The sequence below is a fragment of the Oncorhynchus keta genome, chromosome 31 (genome assembly GCF_023373465.1).
Source record: "Oncorhynchus keta strain PuntledgeMale-10-30-2019 chromosome 31, Oket_V2, whole genome shotgun sequence".
NCBI classification, from domain to species: domain Eukaryota; kingdom Metazoa; phylum Chordata; class Actinopteri; order Salmoniformes; family Salmonidae; genus Oncorhynchus; species Oncorhynchus keta.
The window spans coordinates 17,615,353-17,639,532 of NC_068451.1; the positions used below are offsets into that span (position 1 = coordinate 17,615,353).

At 44.8% G+C, this 24,180-nt stretch overlaps 1 protein-coding gene across 1 annotated transcript; it reads right to left on the reverse strand.

Annotated features, from left to right (window-relative positions):
- Window positions 1-770: 770 nt before the first annotated feature.
- LOC118379588 (R-spondin-3) lies at window positions 771-22,943 on the reverse strand. Its single transcript, XM_035766612.2, has 6 exons — window positions 22,141-22,943; window positions 13,066-13,257; window positions 12,516-12,659; window positions 12,095-12,241; window positions 11,615-11,800; window positions 771-1,860 (listed from the first exon to the last, which is right to left on the reverse strand). Exons 1-6 carry the CDS (start codon window positions 22,232-22,234, stop codon window positions 1,622-1,624), a joined length of 1,002 nt encoding a protein of 333 aa, XP_035622505.2. The 5' UTR covers window positions 22,235-22,943; the 3' UTR covers window positions 771-1,621.
- Window positions 22,944-24,180: the final 1,237 nt, after the last annotated feature.

A 24,180-nucleotide genomic window follows, 5' to 3' on the forward strand; every position in this document is an offset into this window, starting at 1 on the left:
CAAATGTTTCCGAAACGGTATTTGCGTTTAGACAGAGCATTTGTCCAGGTTCGGAGCGTCGGGCCATTCCCCACACAAGGCTAAACGGGACATACTAATGGCTCAGTGTAATGCAATGGAATTGGAGTGAGGTAAGTAAGGTTGTGGTGGGTTTGATTCAGCATGTCACTGACAGTTCTTTGACTGTCTATGACCATCTATTAAATGCAATTTATGTGAAGGCCTATATAAACTTACAAACAACTGTGTTGAGGATGGATATATTTTCAAAACACCTGCAAAAACTAAGAAACGGTGAATCTGAAATTAGAAAGCCAGGTCAACGGAGAGTGTTTATTGAGTAGTTGACAAATAATAAAGGCGCGATTTCATGCCAGCGTGTCCTGAAAATCTCCGATTGTTCTAGCTTCATATGGGAGTAAAGATGTTTGATATGTTTTTTAGATTTGTAATCACAAACAAGTTTGGGGGGGTGAAAGTGGCCAATTCGTCCCTTTTAGACCTATAGATTTCCCCTGTAAGACCCTATGATCCATTAACTGTACATGATAAAGACAACATCGTGGTGTCATTATACTCCTTATCGAGTGCTCTAAAATATGGAGTATGTCTTGATTCTGAAATATAAATATTTTTTAGGAATTGTCCAATTTTATAATGATTTCCCCCCAAATGGTTTCTGATACAAATTAAAAAATGCGAGAATTGCCAGAACAATCTGATATACCAAAAATATTGCCCAAAGATAACAAATGAAAAACAAAGACAAGTACAAACCCATTATAGTTTATTTGACATACAGATGCTTTTGATTTCTGCTCAGGTGGCTTTAGTGAAAACACAAATCCCCTTACACAGATAGGCAAACTAGCACTTTGTCCAGGATGCTTCTGAACAAACATGACCAATAATAAGTTGCGAGGAAAACACTGGGGTCTGTTCCTCATTCTGTCACAAAATCAATTCAGTCGGTTTGTCTCATGTTTACTATACATCTGGATGCAGTAACCACATCTGACTGTCTATCTTTCTGTTACTGATATCCCATGATAATTTACTCAGCAAAAAACAACAAACAAAAACAAAAAGACATTTAAACAACAACAACAATTCTACATAATGTCACAAATTAAACCTACATTGAAACCAAGACACAAAGTTTGTTTTTAACTGGGCGGGAGCCTTTTAAATAACCGATTCAACAAGCATTTACATTGTCCCGACTCCCAATGACAAACACATCATCATCCCCATACTGTCACATTTCAATGTCTCACTGCTCTCCTCTCTGTACAGTCCCATCCAATCACAAGAGCAGTTTTGTACATTCCCGTCCAATCAACAGCAGTCTTGGTTCTCTCTGGTCTGGTGAAACTAGAGGACAGGACAGGAAGGGGGAGGCGGCCTCTCAGTGGTGTGTGGTGGAGGGGGGTAGGTAGGTAGGTATTTAGGGGAGAAGTCCTTAGAGTCTGTAGTGGCCCGATCGAGTGACCCCATCTCTCTTGTGCATATACAGTATATATTTAAATAATACAGGTAGCAGCAGCACCCCTTCAGCAAGGAGTTGAGGGGGCGAGGGTGACAAAGAGGGGGTGGAGTGAGAGGGCTCCTCCAGGCTCTGTTACTGTTCAGGACCTGCCCCCTCAGGTGAGAGAACAGGATCTCTGTTTTGGCCTCTCCGGCGTCTTTGCTCTGTCTTGTTCCTGTTCTCAGAGTCCTCCCAGTCACCTGCCTCCCCCCTCTCCCTCTCTCTGTCCTTCTTCCTCTCCCGCCGGCCTTCCCCCTGGCTGTCCTTGTCCCGGCGGTTGTCCCGATTTCTCCTTTCGCCCCGCCGCTCACCCTTCCTCCCCTTGCCTTGACCTAGAGATGGAAAAAAACACAGAAAAAGAAAACACTTGTTAGTCAACAGCTCAATCTCTCTTTATAATGATTTCTGTTGTATTTTCAAGTGATCTACATGATTTTACACAGAGAGCTGGTTGAGGGTCATGGCAGGAGATGCACTATCAGATGAGGATATACAGAATAAGATGAATATGAAGAGAGAATGGGTGTGATGATGATGTTGATGATGATGATGATGATGTCTCTTTTGCACACCAATTTATCAGTGTGCTCTAGTCTTGGTCATATACCTGCTGGCTGTAGCTGGCTGGAGCAACTGTAATATGGCACGGTACAAACATGTTCCCCCTATTCACCACTAGAGGTCAGCCTTGCATCACAGACAGTGGCCACACCCTGTGAGCAAGGTTTCGTTCAGCTGTTGCAATTCTCCTCTGATAGGCTTTGTCAAAAATAGAAAGCCTTTAAATAAACTTCAGTTTATCTGCTCTTTCGCCATCTTATAAACAAATACATTTCATGGAATGTTGTAGAGTTTACCACTGGAAGCTGAAAAGCCCCACATCATTAATATCAAACACCCCCCAGAGAGCGAGAGAGAGAGAGAGAGAAAAGACAGATCGACAGATTGAAACTGGCCCTATTCGTGTTGTGCTGTCCATGTGTAAGCAGCAGGATTGCGAAACTGCTGAGGTAGGCACGGAGCCTCTCTCTCCCCCTGGCCCCCCTTCAGCCTGTGACCATTAATCAGCCCAGCCGTGCTCTGACCTCCGCTCCATCCTGACCAGGCAGAGAAAGGGCTCGCAGCGCACGCCAGCCCAACGCTGACCCACACATTCCTGGGGTCCAGCCAGTGCGATATAGGGCCCTACCATCCAACTCTGTTTAGTCTTCTCTGGCTCTGGGCAGAAGGAATAATGAAAGCCCACCATCCTCAAAGGTGAGACAAAACTGGTGCTGGCACTGGTGCTAGCTCTCCCCAGCCGTAATCTGTATCTGAACTATCTGAGCTCAGAGCTGGAGAGGAGGAGAGGCCCATACATCCCACAAGGCCAGGCAGATTGTAGGGTGTGTGTGTGTCCAGTGTGTGCTTATGGCATGTGTGTGTGTTCGTATGGTGTGTGTGTATAGTGCAGTGTGAAAGAGGCATTATAGAAAGGCTTTGGTGGGTTTCAGCAGGAATGTAGGGTCCAAATAATGGGTGGGGGTGTAGAGAGGGATAGAGAGAAAGTGAGAGCAAGAGATAACTAGATAGTGAGAGAGAGACTGGAACAGAGACACAGAGAGCAAGAGCGTGACAGAGCGAGAGAATGATAGAGAGAGAAATAATGATAGAGACACACACAGAGAGAGAGAGAGAGAGAGAGAGAGAGAGAGGGTGACAGAGACACTCAGAGAGACAGGGAGATAGAGAGAGACACCCAGAGAGACAGGGAGATCGAGAGAGAGACAGGGAGACAAAGAGATGGAGTTAGACACACACACACAGAGAATCAAGTTTAAAGACTACCAGAACCCACTGGATTCTCCAATTACCTTGAATGAGCTACAGGACAAAATACAAATCTTCCAACACAAAAAGGCATGTGGTGTTGATGGTATTCTCAATGAAATGATCAAATATACAGACAACAAATTCCAATTGGCTATACTAAAACTCTTTAACATCATCCTTAGCTCTGGAATCTTCACCAATATTTGGAACCAAGGACTGATCACCCCAATCCACAAAAGTGGAGACAAAGTTGACCCCAATAACTACCGTGGGATATGCGTCAACAGCAACCTTGGGAAAAACCTTCTGCATTATTATTAACAGCAGACTCGTACATTTCCTCAGTGAGCAAATGTCAAATTGGATTTTTACCAAATTACCGTACAACAGACCATGTATACACCCTGCATACCCTAATTGACAAACAAACAAACCAAAACAAACACAAAGTCTTCTCATGCTTTGTTGATTTCAGAAAAGCCTTCCACTCAATTTGGCATGAGGGTCTGCTGAACAAATTGATGGAAAGTGGTGTTGGGAGGTAAAACATATGATATTATAAAATCCATGTACACAAACACACACACATTTCTTCCCACATGCCCATGGGGTCAGACAGGGATGCAGCTTAAGCCCCACCCTCTTCAACATATATATCAACGAATTGGTGCGGGCACTAGAAAAGTCTGCAGCACCCGGCCTCACCCTACTAGAATATGAAGTCAAATGTCTACTGTTTGCTGATGATCTGATGCTTCTGTCACCAACCAAGGAGGGCCTACAGCAGCACCTAGATATTCTGCACAGATTCTGCCAGACCTGGGCCCTGACAGTACATCTCAGTAAGACCAAAATAATGGTGTTCCAAAAAAGGTCCATTCGCCAGGACCACAAATACAAATTCCATCTAGATACCGTTGCCCTAGAGCACACAAAAACTATACATACCTTGGCCTAAACGATCTGAGAGACAAGGCAAGAAGGGCATTCTATGCCATCAAAAGGAACATAAAATTCAACATACCAATTAGGATCTGGCTAAAAATACTTGAATCAGTCATAGAACCCATTGCCCTTTATGGTTGTGAGGTCTGGGGTCCGCTCACCAACCAAGAATTCACAAAATGGGACAAACACCAAATTGAGACTCTGCGCGCAGAATTCTGCAAAAATATCCTCCATGTACAACGTAGAACACCAAATAATGCATGCAGAGCAGAATTAGGCCGATACCCGCTAATTATCAAAATCAAGAAAAGAGCTGTTAAATTCTACAACCACTTAAAAGGAAGCTATTCCCAAACCTTCCATAACAAAGCCATCACCTACAAAGAGATTAACCTGGAGAAGAGTCCCCTAAGCAAGCTGGTCCTGGGGCTCTGTTCACAAACACAAACACACCCCACAGAGCCCCAGGACAGCAGCACAATTAGACCCAACCAAATCACGAGAAACCATATAGATATTTACTTGACACATTGGAAAGAATGAACAAAAACAAACAAAAACAGAGCCAACTAGAATGCTATATGGCCCTAAACTGAGAGTACACAGTGGCAGAATACCTGACCACTGTGACTGATCCAAACTTAAGGACAGCTTTGACTATGTACAGACTCAGTGAGCCTGTACATAGGCTGCCGTAGGCAGACATGGCCCTCAAGAGAAGACAGGCTATGTGCACACTGCCCACAAAATGAGGTGGAAACTAAGTTGCACTTCCTAGCCTCCTGCCCAATGTATGACCATATTAGAGATACATATTTCCCTCAGATTACACAGATCCACAAAGAATTCGAAAACAAACCCAATTTTGATAAACCCTCATATCAACTGGGTGAAATTCCACAGTGTGCCATTACAGCACCAAGATTTGTGACCTCTTGCCACAAGAAAAGGGCAACCAGTGAAGAACAAACACCATTGTAAATACAACCCATATTTGTAAATTATCTACCTCACTTGCTTTGGCAATGTTAACACGTTTCCCATGCCAATAAATCCCCTTAAATTGAATTGAATTGAGAGGGAGACAGAGAGAGAGAGACACAGAGAGAGAGTGAAATAGATAGAACAACAAGGAGAGAGAGAGAGACAGGGAGACAGGGATATAGAGAGAGATACACACACAGAGATAGAGGCAGACAGAGAGAGAGACACAGAGAGACAGTGAGATAGATAGAGAAACAAGGAGATAGAGAGAGACACACCCAGAGAGACAGGGAGAAAGAGAAAATGACAGGGAGACAGAGACACTCAGGGACAGGGAGATAGATACACACACACACAGAGACAGGGAGACAGAGAGACAGTGAGATAGATAGAGAAACAAGGAGAGACAGGGAGATAGAGAGAGACACACCCATAGAGACAGGGAGACAGAGAGAGATACTCAGAGAGACACACACAGAGAGAGACAGGCATATATATATATATATATATATATATATATATATATATATATATATATATATATATACTGCTCAAAAAAATAAAGGGAACACTAAAATAACACATCCTAGATCTGAATGAATGAAATATTCTTATTAAATACTTTTTTATTTACATAGTTGAATGTGCTGACAACAAAATCACACAAAAATTATCAATGGAAATCAAATTTATCAACCCATGGAGGTCTGGATTTGGAGTCACACTCAAAATTAAAGTGGAAAACCACACTACAGGCTGATTCAATGTTGATGTAATGTCCTTTAAACAAGTCAAAATGAGGCTCAGTAGTGTGTGTGGGCTCCACGTGCCTGTATGACCTCCCTACAACGCCTGGGCATGCTCCTGATGAGGTGGCGGATGGTCTCCTGAGGGATCTCCTCTCAGACCTGGACTAAAGCATCCGCCAACTCCTGGCCAGTCTGTGGTGCAACGTGGCGTTGGTGGATGGAGCGAGACATGATGTCCCAGATGTGCTCAATTGGATTCAGGTCTGGGGAACGGGCGGGCCAGTCAATAGCATCAATGCCTTCCTCTTGCAGGAACTGCTGACACACTCCAGCCACATGAGGTCTAGCATTGTCTTGCATTAGGAGGAACCCAGGGCCAACCGCACCAGCATATGGTCTCATAAGGGGTCTGAGGATCTCATCTCGGTACCTAATGGCAGTCAGGCTACCTCTGGCGAGCACATGGAGGGCTGTGCGGCACCCCAAAGAAATGCCACCCCACACCATGACTGACCCACCGCCAAACCGGTCATGCTGGAGGATGTTGCAGGCAGCAGAACATTCTCCACGGCGTCTCCAGACTCTGTCACGTCTGTCACGTGCTCAGTGTGAACCTACTTTCATCTGTGAAGAGCACAGGGTGCCAGTGGCGAATTTGCCAATCTTGGTGTTCTCTGGCAAATGCCAAACATCCTGCACGGTGTTGGGCTGTAAGCACAACCCCCACCTGTGGACGTCGGGACCTCATACCACCCTCATGGAGTCTGTTTCTGACCGTTTGAGCAGACACATGCACATTTGTGGCCTGCTGGAGGTAATTTTGCAGGGCTCTGGCAGTGCTCCTCCTGTTCCTCCTTGCACAAAGGCGGAGGTAGTGGTCCTGCTGCTGGGTTGTTGCCCTCCTACGGCCTCCTCCACGTCTCCTGATGTACTGGCCTGTCTCCTGGTAGCGCCTCCATGCTCTGTACACTACGCTGACAGACACAGCAAACCTTCTTGCCACAGCTTGCATTGATGTGCCATTCTGGATGAGCTGCACTACCTGAGCCACTTGTGTGGGTTGTAGACTCCGTCTCATGCTACCACTAGAGTGAAAGCACCGCCAGCATTCAAAAGTGACCAAAACATCAGCCTGGAAGCATAGGAACTGAGAAGTGGTCTGTGGTCACCACCTGCAGAACCACTCCTTTATTGGGGGTGTCTTGCTAATTGCCTATAATTTCCACCTGTTGTCTATTCCATTTGCACAACAGCATGTGAAATGTATTGTCAATCAGTGTTGCTTCCTATTTGGACAGTTTGATTTCACAGAAGTGTGATTGACTTGGAGTTACATTGTGTTGTTTAAGACAGGAAGATAGCGAGAGAGACACACAGAGAGAGACAGGAAGATAGAGAGACAAACAGAGATAGGGAGCTAGAGAGAGAGACACACACAGACAGAGAATGAGAGAGAAAATGAGAGAGGATTATTTACAGAGAGAATGACAGAGAGAGAAAGAGATGAGCAGCATTCTGAATCTGACTCCGCCCCCCCATCCCACCCCACCTCTGGCTCTTTCAACACAGGAAGTCCCCTCTACAAACATTGTTTTGTTTGTCATAACCATTTAAAGATAAACGGCTTAGTCATAATCTCTGGGTTTCCTAAAACCCAAGGCACAACTTCATCTGGGCTCGTGTTGAGGTGATTACTGGGTATGTTTTTCAGAGAAGGCTTTTGTCTGTCTGAACTGTGTCTATGAATTCTATAAACTGTCCAGCGATGCAGTGGACCCGAAGGAGACACTTGAATTAAAACACTCTCAACAGAGATTTAGCACATTCTTACCAGCATGGTCATCCCTGCTACACTACAGTGGATGACTGGCAGTGTTTTTTGGGATGGTTTGTGTGTGTGTGTGTGTGTGTGTGTGTGTGTGTGTGTGTGTGTGTGTGTGTATGTATGGGGGTGTGGCTATTGTAAAACTAATATTTTGATGAGACGTGTGTCCACATTAAGTATGATCAGGTTCAGGCATGTGGTTTATATAAACTGTAAAATAGAACTGTGAAAAATGACTGTAAAAGTAATATCAACAGAGCTGGATTATAAGATTACTGGAACTAAGGACAGCTTTCAAAAGTGTTGCAACTTCACAAGAGTTTATGCAAGTGAACTGTCATCTGGCATTGATTATTTACAATTTTAACATAGAGTTGGTGTGAAAAGGGGAGAGATAGACAGAGAAAGAAAAGGAAAGAGAGAGAGGTGAGTGTAAGAAAACAGCTGAAATTGTCTCTCGGATCACCCTCCAACACACACTCCTATGCAGTGCATTTACACTGATAACCCTACAGTGCATTGGTTACATAAAGTACGAGACATCATGCTGCTCAGTGCTCAGCACTCTTCACTGGAGTGTTAGGGTGCCTGTGTGTGCATGCGGGGAAACAGTTTGGCCCGCTGTCAGAGAGGGGATGTGCAGGAGCATAATTAGTCTAATGACGTAGAGGGGGCAACATCCTCCATGGCAGGCACACTGTCGTCCAGGGGGCTTTTGGCGGGAGCCAGGCTGGGATTAAAGGCTCTGAGCTGTCCCATAGGAGAAATGCCCGGAGCTTTGAAGGCTACGGGACGCCTGTCCCGCTCCCCCTCACTGGGGGACGGGAGGGGGCTACCTTCTAGCTGGGTTAGATAGATAGGGGAACGGTGGTTTGGAGGACAAATTAGCCAACATTGTTAACACAAAGGAGACAGCAGGCAGGTGGGCAAGGACATGTATATAAACATTTACGACAACCAAGCATGTTGAAGGAGGGGGTGGAGGACACTGTACACTGAAAAGACATGACACCTCTGGCTACTGTAGCTCAACAGAGCTTACTAGAGATGAAACGACCAAATCAGAGTTGTGTTAAAAAGGGGAAGAGTGAAAGTGAGGGTTCTTGCCCCCTGATTCATTCAGTGACATTCCATATTTCTCTATGTACTGGACCTGTTTAAAGTCCAGCTCCTGTTGTCATTTTTGTGGATAAGGAGCGTAAACCTCCTTGATTCATATTGAGAGTTCCTGCTCTCTGATTCATAAGGAGGGGGAGGACTGGGGGTGACATGGAGGTTACAACGTTCTGTTTAAAAACAGAAAAGACTGATGGAGAGAGCCAAAAGAGAAGAAGTTAGAAAACAACAGCCATTAGGGAGAGCTGGAGAGACAGAGGCAGGGGGAGAAAAGAGGCAGGGGGAGAAAAGAGGCAGGGGGAGAAAAGAGGCAGGGGGAGAAAAGAAGCAGGGGGAGAAAAGAAGCAGGGGGAGAAAAGAGGCAGGGGGAGAAAAGAAGCAGGGGGAGAAAAGAGGCAGGGGGAAAAGAGGCCGGGGGAGAAAAGAAGCAGGGGGAGAAAAGAGGAAGGGGGAGAAAAGAAGCAGGGGGAGAAAAGAGGCAGGGGGAGAAAAGAGGCAGGGGGAGAAAAGAGGAAGGTGAGAAAAGAGGAAGATGAGAAAAGAAGCAGGGGGAGAAAAGAATCAGGGGGAGAAAAGAGGCAGGGGAGAAAAGAAGCAGGGGGAGAAAAGAGGCAGGGGGAGAAAAGAGGCAGGGGGAGAAAAGAGGAAGGTGAGAAAAGAGGAAGGTGAGAAAAGAGGCAGGGGAAGAAAAGAGGAATGTGAGAAAAGAGGTAGGGGGAAAAGAGGAAGGTGAGAAAAGAGGAAGGTGAGAAAAGAGGCAGGGGGAGAAAAGAGGCAGGTGAGAAAAGAGACAGGGGAAGAAAAGAGGAAGGTGAGAAAAGAGGAAGGTGAGAAAAGGGGCAGGGGGAGAAAAGAGGAAGGTGAGAAAAGAGGCAGGGGAAGAAAAGAGGAAGGTGAGAAAAGAGGAAGGTGAGAAAAGAGGCAGGGGGAGAAAAGAGGAAGGTGAGAAAAGGAAGGTGAGAAAAGAGGCAGGTGAGAAAAGAGGCAGGGGGAGAAAAGAGGAAGGTTAGAAAAGAGGCAGGGGGAGAAAAGAGGAAGGTGAGAAAAGAGGCAGGGGAAGAAAAGAGGAAGGTGAGAAAAGAGGAAGGTTAGAAAAGAGGCAGGGGGAGAAAAGAGGAAGGTGGGAAAAGAGGCAGGGGAAGAAAAGAGGAAGGGGAGAAAAGAGGAAGGTGAGAAAAGAGGCAGGGGGAGAAAAGAGGAAGGTTAGAAAAGAGGCAGGGGGAGAAAAGAGGAAGGTGAGAAAAGAGGCAGGGGGAGAAAAGAGGAAGGTGAGAAAAGAGGAAGGTGAGAAAAGAGGCAGAGGGAGAAAAGAAGCAGGGGGAGAAAAGACGAGATCGAGAAAAAGAGTGAGAGCTCTTTCTAGAGAAACTTGGCTGGAGAAATAACAAATAAACCTGGTCTGGGGATGGACGGAGGCCCTTGGGGAGTGATGGAGGGAAGATGGAGGGGTGAAGGGATAGAGGGAGGAGGATGTATCAGTGTCTGAGGGCCTGGTGGGGATTAGTGCGAGCTGGCGGAGGTCGGACCAGTGACCCCGTGGCGTATGCGGAACGTAAACATGGAGCGGAGGGGACGCGCCAGAGCAGATAATTAGCTCTGCTCACTGGATGTTCCAGGAGCCGGCCGGCCGACCCGGGGGAAGCAGCTGGGTAATCACACGCAGGGGCAAGGTCGATAACCGTGTGTGTGTGTGTGTGTGATAACCAGGCCTCGGCCTGCAGTGTGTAACACGCACCCACCCACCTACCCACCCACAGCTCTGGCCTGCCTCCACCCCGCTCAGGCCCGCCAGGCGGATCAACACAGCACCGACTCCACACTAAGCCCTCCACTCCACCACGGGACAGTGGAACAGGAGCCCCATTCAGGGGGAAGGAGGGGTGGTGCGTTGTCTTTGGGTGTGCAAGAGAGAGTATCAGCAGGGTGGAGAAAAAGGGGAGAAAGAGAGAAAGACGACAGACAGGGGGAGGAGCAGAGGCCACATTTCACAGCCTAAATGACAGATTCAACCGAACCAGGACTCTTTACAAATGACCGCCTATGGTTTTTAAAGGGACAAGTTTATGTGGGTGTGTATTCAGATCTGTGTGTGTGTTGGCAGCTGCTGTTATTAGTCTAAACTAATGCTGATTCCCCTCGTCGCCTCATGGCTACCCAAGGGAGGATGTTTGAGAAGTCTGTGTGTTTCTGCTTCACAGTCAACTTTTCTGCTGAATCACTACTGAGGGGTTGTGTTTGTGCTGTAAGTAAGCCTGCCTGGAGGGCCTGGGGCGCAGGGGCCTGGTGGGCTGAGGAGCCGAGGGCCTGGGGAGCTCGGGGGCTGATTTCATTAGAAATCATCAGATCAATGTTTACGTGGAAAATCAAGTGTTTTGACTTATTTTTATAATCTGTAAAGTCTGGATTCGAAGCGTTGGAGCAACAACACACAGGCACTTCACCATTATCCACTAACCACATTGCATATCCTTAAAGTCAACAATTCAGGTCCCTTAAGGAGAGGAGAGGAGTGGCAGATGACTGACCAGTCATTTCAGATTATAGTGTAGAGACAAAGTTGGTTCTGGAACTCTAGCCTACAACTGTACTAACAATGGAGCTAGTGACCTGTCCTACTACTGATGATCCCCGTATAGTTATTATAGTATTTACCTGGACATCGCCTCCTCTTGAGGACACACTCTTTCTTTTCCCAGATGGGGGGACAGGGTTTTCCGTAGGCGGAAGGGAACTGGACAACTTCCCGGGTCCTCGTCTCCTCACCCCATTTAAATCCACAGGTTTTCCCTGACCGGGAGCAGGGGCTCCACTCGCCCCACTCACCCACCGCGCAATGCACTGCACAAATTATTAAGAAAGAGGGGGAGACACAAGAGGCAGAGTCCAAAGATATTCACAACCAAAATTCACGTATAGAAGGGCAAAGACACTGTAAAGCATTTGAAGTTAACACCAGTGGAGGCTAGTATCACTATAAATCGGAGGTTGGGCTTATTGTTTTGGCTGGATACTAAACACACCATGTGTTTGATGTGTTCCATACCTTTCCATTCCGGCCCAATGAGCCCATCCTCAGATTTCCCCACCAGCCTCCACTGGTAAACACTCTCTCCTCCTTGTTCTGGAGCTCACCTTGAAGGGAACACTCCATGAGTTTGTCGTTTGGTTCAAACTCGTCTGGACAGACGTGGTGACACTTCCCCAGCAGCAGGTACAGGCCTGGTCTGCACCTCGTACATGTGTCATTGATCAGACAGGCATCACAGTCCGCAGGACACTCTGAAACACCAACACATACATAATATTACACCTGCACTGGAGTCAAATCACATCAACACACACAACAAAGACCTTTACAATTACATTTAACTGCATTCTTCCATTCAAGTGCAATACGATATGCTATTTTAATTCCACATTTTACATCATGTGATTGAGACATAGAAACAAATATGTAATGCTAATACACTACACTAGCCCTCTCTTTGTAACGTGTCTAACACCAACACCATCAGGACTTGATAATAACATAACAGTCTAATATTCTACTCACTGGGAACACATTCCCTTTGTGTGTCGCTGCAGACCAGGCTCTCTGGGCAGCTCTCCTGACACTTGCCCAGGTGGAGATAGTACCCCGCTCGGCACCGCATGCAAAGGTTCTTATTGAAGCAAGAATCACACTCCGGCCTGCACTCTGAAACACCCAGTCAGTCAGTCAACAGCCTGCAAGATTATGTTGCTCTTGAAGTGATTTATTGAACATGCAGTATGTTAGAATGAGCAGCGCTCTAAAACAGGACAATTGGCTGCACATCGATGCACATCCCGTTATGAGATTCTAGTGTACAAAATAATAGAAAATAATGTATTTGGAGTGACTGGCATGCAGTGCTACCAAATAGACTTAATACATACACTAAAACACAGATTAAGCCTAGTCCTGGACTAAAAAGCACATTCAATGGAGATTCTCAGTTGAAATAGCTTTTAAGTCTAGGTATAGGCTTAACCTGTCTATGTAAACCGGCCCTGTAAACCGTCCCTTAGTGTAAAAGTAGAGGTAGGCTATAAACGTCTTTGGTAATAGCCATGCAACTTACTTGTGCATGTGTTTCTGTCTGGCGAGCGGGTGCCGTAGAAACCGCTGGGGCAGGAGGGCAGACACACCCCCATCTGCCTCATCCCATTTCTCTCCAGGAAGATAAAGAGGCGGGGCTTACAGGACAGACAGCCATTGTAATCAGAGCAGGTCAGACAGCCTCCCTGGCACCCTGAGCTCACCCCTGGGTTCTCTGCAGGTAAGACGGAGGGAGATGATATGGCACAGAAGGACAAAAGTTAGTTTAGACATTTTACTTCGAACAGTATGTGTCTCAAATGGCACAACATTGACTTTATAGTGCACTGCAGAAGTAGTGCACTATATAGGGAATAGGTTGCCATTTGGGACGCAACCATACAATCAGTTAGCACAGGGGCTTTCAACCTGTTTCGGATACTGTACCCCCCCAATCACATTTTGATTTGCCTGAAGTATCCCCTCCTCCTGTAAAACTGATCGTTAGGCATATGGGTCCTTTCCAAGTACCCTGTGTACAGGCCAGGTTGGCAGGTACCCTCACAGGGTACTGCTACCCAGCGATGAGAAGCATTGATTAAGCAAAGACTCTTACCCAGAGTGCCTTATAATAACATACATGTAATTGAACTAAAGTAACTGAGACAACAACATGATCATTGTAAAAAGGCATTGTCTTGTGACATCACTCCTACGTGATGATCGTCCCTAAACTGACATGGTACTGTATCTGACTTTAACAATATGCAAAAGATGCATCATCACCCAGCCACACAAAACCAACCAACAATGGTGGAACAGAGGAACATCCCTCAACATGCTGCTACACTATCATTTACATTCAATAGAACTAATGTGGAAATGGAGATATCCTACGTTTTTAAAAGAATCGACAATGCCAATCCAAGTTATAGTTTTAATATATTACTGCAGCAGTGAGACAGATGGTGTTAACCAACACTACAAGTCAACATATCCCCTCTCTCTCTCTCTCTCTCTCTCTCTCTCTCTCTCTCTCTCTCTCTCTCTCTCTCTCTCTCTGCCAATTAAATAAAGAGGAACTACTGCTTACATTTAAACAAATATAGCTCTTCAGACTGTATGAACTGTTTGTAGTCTTCTGAATTGTGTGCATTAAGTTGTGTAGAATTGTATTAAAGTAATGACTTCTATCCAACTATAGCCAACAAAGCGTTTGGATGGTGACAAAACGCTACAGATTTACATACTTTTCTGGGAACAATGACCATAGAAGAACTCAATAATAAACATGACAGGCAACAAGCAGGCCTGTGGACTCTCTTGGCTGGAAAAAAATAATCAAATGAGACGTCAAGCAAAGGTTTGCATGAGACGCCAGAAGCCGCGCACTTCTTATTCTCGGAGTACAGTTTATTCATTGTACGAAGGACGAAACATTTTGGCAAAATGTTCAATATTCAGATAGACCTCCAGCGAACTGTTTGCCATAACAATGCAAACACAGCCAAATGAGTAAGATGAGTAATCGGCACTGGCACTGACAACTTTGCAACATGTCTCAAATTCATCTTCATTATGCTCCGTGTTGAAGATAAGCCTATCTGTCGACCCACATCGTTCACAGGGTCGACTGTGTTAGAAACAGGGAAAGGCTGAGCTTTCATTCTTTTTATTTATTTTATTTCACCTTTATTTAACGAGGTAGGCCAGTTGAGGACAAGTTCTCATTTACAACTGCGACCTGGCCAAGATAAAGCAAAGCAGTGCGACAAAAACAACACAGTTACACATAGGATAAACAAACGCACAGTCAATAACACAATAGAAAAATCTGTATACAGTGTGTGCAAATGAAGTAAGGAGATAAGGCAATAAATAGGCCAATAGTTGTGAAGTAATTACAATTTAGCAATGTACACTGGAGTGATATATGTGTAGATGAGGATGTGCAAGTAGAAATACTGGTGTGCAAAAGAGCAGAAAAACTAAAACAAATATGGGGATGAGGTAGGTTGTTGGTTGGATGGGCTATTTACAGATGGGCTGTGTACAGCTGCAGCGATCGGTAAGCTGCTCTGACAGCTGACGCTTAAAGTTAGTGAGGGAGATATAAGTCTCCAACTTCAGTTATTTTTGCAATTCGTTCCAGTCATTGTTGGCTTTGGGGATGACCAGTGAGATATACCTGCTGGAGCACGTGCTATGGGTGGGTGTTGTTATGGTGACTAGTGAGCTGAGATAAGGTGGAGCTTTACCAAGGAAAGACTCATAGATGACCTGGAGCCAGTGGGTTTGGCAACGAATATGTAGCGAGGTACCAGCCAATGAGAGCATACAGGTCACAGTGGTGGGTAGTAAATGGGGCTTTGGTGACAAAACTGAGAGCACTGTGATAGACTGCATCCAATTTGCTGAGTAGAGTGGAGGCTATTTTGTAAATGACATCGCCGAACTCAAGCATCGGTGGGATAGTCAGTTTTACGAGGGTATGTTTGACAGCATGAGTGAAGGAGGCTTTGTTGCGAAATAGGAAGCCGAGTCTAGATTTAACTTTGGATTGGAGATGTTTGATATGGGTCTGGAAGGAGAGTTTACAGTCTAACCAGACACCTAGGTATTTATAGTTGTCCACATATTCTAAGTCAGAACCGTCCAGAGTTGTGATGCTAGTCGGGCGGGCGGGTGCGAGCAGCGATTGTTTGAAGAGCATGCATTTAGTTTGCATTTAAGAGCAGTTGGAGGCCACGGAAGGAGTGTTGTATGGCATTGAAGCTCGATTGGAGGTTAGTTAAAACAGTGTCCAAAGATGGTGTTGTCTGCGTAGAGGTGGATCAAAGAATCACCCGCAGCAAGAGCGACATCATTGATATATACAGAGAAAAGAGTCGTCCCGAGAATTTAACCCTGTGGCACCCCCATAGAGACTGCCAGAGGTCTGGACAACAGGCCCTCTGATTTGACACACTGAACTCTATCTGAGAAGTAGTTAGTGAACCAGGCGTGGCAGTCATTAGAGAAACCAAGGCTGTTGATTCTGCCCATAAGAACACAGTGACTGGCTTGGGCCAGTTGCTGCGGGGGGTGGAGGGCTGTTGGCCGGGGTTGGGGTAGCCAGGTGGAAAGCATGGCAAGACGTAGAGAAATGCTTATTGGAATTCTCGATTATCGTGGCAAAATGTTGGTCTCCAGGTTAAAGTCCTGCATACATGTGTCCAGTCTCTGCTATAAGGAGGCTATAAAACGCCCAGGGTAGGACAGTGTCTTTGAAAGAGGGATAGTGTCATCACAGTATGTGAGAAGTCTACAGACAAATGGGGAACTGAGCAGCGCTCCATTACCATAAGCTGCCATCTTGGACTGGGCACAAGTGAAACCTCATGCGTCCTGACTGCTGCTGCTGATTTAAGCCATGTGTGACTGACTTGTAGGGCAGCATATCAAGTGGCTTAACTTTCAACTCTTGTTGAATTACAGAGCTTGACCTCAGAGGACAGTGGAGATGAGGACAGACTGGTTGAGAGGAGAAGAGGTTGGGTATGTACTAGGACTACCAGCAGGAGCTGCAAGTGAGTACCTGACTGAGGAAATATATAGCCATTTCACACTACTGAGCCAAGATGAATTGAGCTGAATTGTGCCTGGTTATGCATCTACTGTTCCTTAGTTGCTGGAACCATGCAGGAAAGGACATGTGAAAAGATCATATCTGAGCCTGCACATTATGGTTTGGTTTGGCACGATGTGAAAAGGGTACTAGCGGGTGGCTCTGGGTTACTTTAAACCAGGGGTGCTCAAACTTTTGGGGTTGGTGGGACAAAATATAATCTGAGAGGTGGGCCGTGGGCCAAACAAATTGACATTATTTATTTAAAAACATTTAAGGTAAACAATACCTTTTTAGGGTTGTGAAACAGTAGCTTGTTTGAAGGTAATTATAAAATGTCACTTCAAATAATCAAATCATAGCCATATAACTTCACGCAAATTCTGATTATCATCCACTGGGCAAAAACTGGTTGAATCAACATTGTTACCATGTCATTTCAACTACAAAAACATAAATGTGATGATGTTGAATTAACATGGAAAACTATTGCAAAAAGTTACCAACACAAGTGAATTATGACTTTATTTTACACACATTTTTACCGAAATCCAACTATGTTGTGATTTTTGTTGTTGTGGTTGGTTTCACGTTGAATTCACGTTAGCTGGCATCTCAACCAAATGTAAATCAAAACTAGACGTTGAAATTACTTCTGTGCCCAGTGGGCAGATGTATTCAGTTTTTTACCATTGTAGCATAGAAACTGCAACCAAGTTTCTATGTTCATAAGGCTAATGACTTTAATGTGTGCAGGTTTTTGGGGACCCTAAGCCCCCCAACTTGCAGGCAAAACATTTTAGTGGCCCACCTCTTGGCGGCAGAGAGAAATATTTGCAGCTTTAAAGTTAATTGCCTTTTGCCATGGGTGGGAGAGAAAATGCTGCAGTTTTAAAGCAGATTTTCAGCAATTCTACAAATGTTTCCATGGGGCAGAGAGGAAATGTTGCAGGTTTTTTCGATGCTACAATGGTAAAAAATGTAATACATCTCTCCACTCAAGAGCTGGGCCAAAGGCCAGAGAATGGCATGCATGGTACCTGATGCAATGACAGGGAGCACCTCACTGAGTCAGATATTTTGAGCTCATTTAGTACAGATTGGATTGCTACTGCTAGAGCTAGACACTGGTCTATGGTCAGTTTGTAATGATTTCCCTTGATGGTTAAGGTAAGGGTTTGGGGAAGGAATGCAGATCCTATATCAGTTCTTAGGGGGAATATCTCAGGGGCAACTTCTGGGATTGCGACACATGGTAAGAGCTAGTCTCAGTATTCACCACTGCAGAGCTACGCAAGGAGCATATCAGTGTGTGCAGTAGGTGTTTTATCCTCCTAGTTCTCTGGCATATAGTGCCGTGGGTGAGTTGTTGGCCTTTTCTCCCTCCTTCACTTCAGGGTTAGCTGCCAGATTGCAATAGATCACAGAGATTGTGTTTGACATATCTTAGCAATCTTTACAACTGCTGTCCATTTGCCCTCATGTGTTCCTGCCAAGGCCCCCTAATTCACAGAACCCTTAACACAGAGGAATTTTGCCTGCCCTTGCCTACAGTAGCTCGCACTGACACAACAGGGCAACCACATGGTAACAGAATTATGCTAATACTCTGATTTCTATCTTTAAAATGAATGCCAAACAAAAAACATTGATTTCAAAGTTGAACAAAGATAGAACAATTTACATTGGACATTTTAAAAATTAACATTTTCTGGACAGTTCTTCCAGGAAATGGGTTTTTGTAACATTGTCAGTGGAAATGGTTAAAAGTAGTCCATGTAGATATGATTTGTTAAAGGTTGAAATCAATGGTGTGAGTCTCCGCGTTATTCTGTTACCATGGAATTGCCCAACATCAATTGAGCGGCTTGCATACCCATAACACAAATGTTCCTGCATGAGGTCTGTACCGTGAGGTCTGTACCGTGAGGTCTACACTGTGAAGGCTGTACCGTGAGGTCTGTACTGTGAGGTCTGTACCGTGAAGGCTGTACCGTGAGGTCTGTACCGTGAAGGCTGTACCGTGAGGTCTGTACCGTGAGGTCTACACTGTGAAGGCTGTACCGTGAGGTCTGTACCGTGAGGTCTGTACCGTGAGGTCTGTACCGTGAAGGCTGTACCGTGAGGTCTGTACCGTGAAGGCTGTACCGTGAGGTCTGTACCGTGAGGTCTACACTGTGAAGGCTGTACCGTGAAGGCTGTACCGTGAGGTCTGTACCGTGAGGTCTGTACCGTGAAGGCTGTACCGTGAAGGCTGTACCGTGAGGTCTGTACCGTGAGGTCTATACTGTGAAGGCTGTACCGTGAAGGCTGTACCGTGAGGTCTGTACCGTGAGGTCTATACCGTGAAGGCTGTACCGTGAGTTCTATACTGTGAAGGCTGTACCGTGAAGGCTGTACCGTGAAGGCTGTACCGTGAGGTCTGTACCGTGAAGGCTGTACCGTGAAGGCTGTACCGTGAAGGCTGTACCGTGAAGGCTGTACTGTGAAAGCTGTACCGTGAGGTCTGTACCGTGAGGTCTGTACCGTGAAGGCTGTACCGTGAAGGCTGTACCGTGAGGTCTGTACCGTGAAGGCTGTACCGTGAAGGCTGTACCGTGAGGTCTGTACCGTGAGGTCTGTACCGTGAAGGCTGTACCGTGAAGGCTGTACCGTGAAGGCTGTACTGGGAAGGCTGTACAGTGAAGGCTGTACTGTAAGGTTTCAATTGCCTGAACTGCTTGAACCACTTGTAAAGTTAAAATCATTGACCACAAGATGAAAACAACCATGATTATTTTGAGCCTCATGTGTAGATATAAACAAAACGGCTAACAGCAGAATGATGAAGACAAACACGCAAGTCATAGGGCACAGACCTAAAAAAAAGACTTTGCTTTTCCAAGATGTTTTCTTCATCAAACACTGTGGTGTTGAACCTCTGCATATCTCCCCCTCCTTTAATTTCATTATCTGTCCTTCTTTCCCTTTATTAGAATCCAATCTGTTATTCACACCTAGAGTCTATTTTAAACATGTCTAGCTAGACCCGCTAGAAATCATTCTGGCCTCTATTCTAGAACACCTAGAAATCATTCTGGACTCTATTCTAGAACACACATAAATCCTTCTGGCATATATTCTAGAACACCTAGAAATCATTCTGGCCTCTATTCTAAAACACATAGAAATCATTCTGGCCTCTATTCTAAAACACATAGAAATCATTCTGGCCTCTATTCTAGAACACACATAAATCCTTCTGGCATCTATTCTAGAACACCTAGAAATCCTTCTGGCATCTACTCTAGAACACCTAGAAATCATTCTGGCCTCTATTCTAGAACACACAGAAATCATTCTGGCATCTACATTCTAGACAACATAGAAATCATTCTGGCCTCTATTCTAGAAATCATTCTGCTATCTTGTGTTTCCTCTCAGGCATTCATATCTCTCATTTGTGGATACATCAAGGGCAGAAGGAAGTGGACTGTTTTTGGCCAGTTGATTGCATGGTCACGGTCCCTGACTGAGAGCTCATTCACCCTGCTCTCTCTGTCTGGCTATCACAGATAGTCATATGTCAGGTCGGCCTCCTTCAATTAGCACCAGCTAAGTAGGCTGCGATGCACGAGGTGAGGCCCAGTTTGCCTATCTGGAATGCACCCACAAACCAGTGTGGACCCACAATTTCTACGCAGGCATGTAGGGTTTAGATAAGAAGATGATATATCATGTTGAAGTGGTTCTTAAGACGTTAAACACGCACCCCAAAACACCGCTATTGTATGTTACTAGCCTACCTTTCAAGATAACAATCCACCTGGCAACAGGTGATGCATGTAACACTCAACCATTCTACTAAGGCAGAAGAGCACATCTGGAAGCTCATCTGGAACTTCAATATAGTGCAGAGAGAGAATAATAAAGCAAGCTCCATGATACTACTGACAAGATACAGGGTGAGACCTGTGGAGTTACTTGACACAGAACATGATATCTATTAGGCTTAAAGAAAGATGCTGAACGGATACCTTCATGCAGAGTTCTCCAACTCTGGTCCTGGAGAACTACTGGACGTGCTGGCTTTTGTTCCAGCCCAGCACTAATACACAGGACCGGGGTTGGAGAACCCTGCCATGGTCAATGCTGCTGATACTCTGAACATCTAGGGAGCAAAACAAAAAAAGTAAATTGTCTACTGATTTACCAGAGCTTCTTTGTTTTGTTTTGGATATGATGATAGTTTCGCTTCAGAGCTTTGAAATACTGTAAATAATTTAATGCAAAATACTAACCCCTCTGAATTTCTAACTGAAAAATGTTTGAATTGCCTACTAAATATGAACAGTTCCCTCTTCCATTTTTTCAACACCACAAAATATTATCGCCACAGAAAGTCACAGTTATGGTAAGCAAAAAAAAGAACGCCCTTTGAAGATGGAAATGGCCAGGCTTTCATGTATTTTCATATTAGATGCGCAATCTTATATTCTACATGTATTACAATCAAGAAGATAACTGTATCAGCATCCTCTAACAGCGGTTAGATGGCACGCGCTGCCACATGCTCAAAGCTCCTACTCAGTGTTGCACGGAGTTTGTCAAGGAAGCACTGCAGACATTCCATAACATCAGTGGAATGCAAATATAATACACTTCACGTGAACTTTGTATGTAATGAATAATTTAGATCAGAAAGTTATAACATACTTTTGTCGGCAGACATGCCGCGTAAAAAGTTCTCTGCTTCTGGCCGCTAGAGAGCGATGGGAACTAGGGGATGCAGCGCGCACTGCGGACGGAGCTTTGTGGAATACACTTCTAAGAAAACTGTTAGGGAACAGTGACTGGTTGAAATTTATCAGTAGAAAATGACAACCCTGAGGGTCATGTAATGTTGAACGCCATGCAGTCCAATTATTGACTGCGGTGTGGTTGAGGACGAAATGTGCGTAAAATTGGCCGCTGCAGAGAGTAAAGTGCCTATTGCTTTTGTAGACACAATATATGGAGTTCCACAGAGGCACCCAGTCTCACCTAGTGATTAAAATACAAGTTTATTCATTTAAATTACATATTGATCTGATAACAACACATGTTTAGATTGATCGAGTTGCCCTCGATTATAACTAAATGCGGGCTTTACTTAAAAAACTATATCATATTATAAATTATAGGCTACCCACCCTATCAACATTGTTTATATAAATTAATTTATGGGAAGTTTCATTTTTTGTAATAGAGCTTGAACCACAGGACTATGCTATTACATCTCCACCTCAACCAAAAAGCCTTCCACCCCAATTAGGCATATTTCCTAAAGCCATGCTATGATCTTTCATTGCAAATTTCATTGTCAAGTATGAGATGTTCAGTACCCATATTGTTCTGTTATTTATATATCTACATGAATGTCATATGGATGATAGGCACTACAACACTAAAGTAGGGTTGAATGGAACAGAGACCAGGAGCATGTGTGTGCGCGCGAGCAACTCACTGCATGCGCGGTCGCTCTTTACTCACGTTTATTTTGCCGATGCCTAGAGGGTTGCTGCTGACAATCAGTGTATTCCATGCAGTGCAAGATCAAAACAAAGGAGATCAGTTGTAATTGCATAGTAACCCGGAGATGATGACTTGAATAGCCAATGTCAATGTCCTCCAGAAAAGTGCAGCTTTGATTCCACTTTTTTGAGAGGGAATGTGTTGTCTTATTCCTGGAAAGAGCAGAATCCCCTGCTCTGCACAGAGAGTGATGTCTGATTTACGATGGCCCAATGACACCTGGGCCGTTTAGACAGTAACATCCTTAATAGAATCGTCATGTGTGCCACAAAGCGAGACCAAATCAGGTATCCGTAGTGAGCATATTCCCACAATCAAACCGTTAGATTATCATCCACCGCGGGAAAAATAAAATACTCAAAGAAAGAAAGCGTAGATCATATAATCGAGGCTGGCATATTGATACAGTTTCAGTTGTCTTCCTGTATCCTCCACTGATACTCTCTCGAAGTTCGCCGCACGTCCAGGTGTGAGGGCTACTTTATTGTGCCCTGCGTGTAGGAGGTCATCGCGTCATCCCCATCATCTAACCGAGTAGACCAAAACTGGGAGCCGCGCGCGTCACTGGCAGCAGCAGCACCTAACTGTAATAAAGTAACACGTTTCGATGAGGTGAGAATGTGTTGGTTCTCTTGATTGTCGCGCACCTCTCATTGGTCGACAGTTAAAGCAAAAATAATATGCGCAGTTTCAGCTCTTTTCAGTTTTGCGTGCAATACTCATTCCCCCACTCCAACTCGCTCTCTTATGACTTCAGCCCTCAGCCGTCTCCCTCGAAAGTTTATTTAGAGGGCAAGCCCCCCCACGTCAGATTTCCTTTGCTTTTGACCCCTCGGTTGAGAAGACTTTTACTTTGCATGGTGTTGATAATGTGTCATTGGGAAATTGCGCTGTATTACGCACGTAGTATTTATATGAAATTTCAGATATTCACTGTTTATGGCCAAATAGTCCTTTTAATTTCGAATTTATGATACACTTTTATTATGTTTGATTACTGTTATTTCTGGCTACAGAGAAACACACTTTAAACGTTTTAATTGTTTGTAGATGGCACTAATTGCAATCATCAAGAACACAAAAAAAGGAGTGCACTTGTGCTATAAAGCATCATTGCATGCCGTGCTGTTTAGTTTGTGTTGTTTTTGATGTACAATCACTTTAAACCTCAAGAGACAAGTCTCCCATTCTCTGCTTATATATAACACGCTAGCTTGGTCTAGTGCGCAGCGAGCGGAACCTCTGATGGGCCTGCGATCGAGTAACTCTCACAAAGAGAGAGTGAGAGGGAGTGAGAGGGAGGGAGAGAGAGACATTTCATAGTATAGCCTAATCTGGTTTGAGGGGGCCTGTCGATTAAAGTGTGGTATGCAATTAACCCAAAGCCAGGCTCCTCCTTAACTCACGTCTTTTGAAGCTACTGAATATATTCCATTTTAGTCTGACATAATTCTCCACGGTAATTATGGCTCTTGAGTTTGTTTATGAATTTGTGCACTTGTCAAGTATGAGAAGACGACCAGTAAGCAGCTCGAGGGAGTCAGCATGGGACCCTCTAAAATAATCTCTGTATTTCATATATATGCTGTCATGACGCGCCGTAACCAGTTGGGTATGCAGAACGGAGCGCGCATGTTTATGTAACAAAGCACTATGGACAATGGCATATTTTTTTCTGTAACCTATTTGTTATTGTATGGTGTTCTTGTTAGTGAAGGCCTCCAACAAGGGGAGCTTAACTGAACATCTGTAGGTAGGCAGTAGGCTTTCTCATTGACGTACGGTGAGGAGGAGAGGAAAGGAGAGAAGCCGTTTGTCCCATCGCCTCTAGAGGGAGTCAGTGCCATAAAAGCGTCTGTCTGCAGTGATTCATATCAACGGAACGGGTTTTGGGGGCAGCGTTGTTTAGGAAAACCTTGAGAGACCCACTTCCATTCTGTGTGGGGAAGGTCACACTAAGACAAATATATGTACTTGTATGTTCTATCCCAACAACAA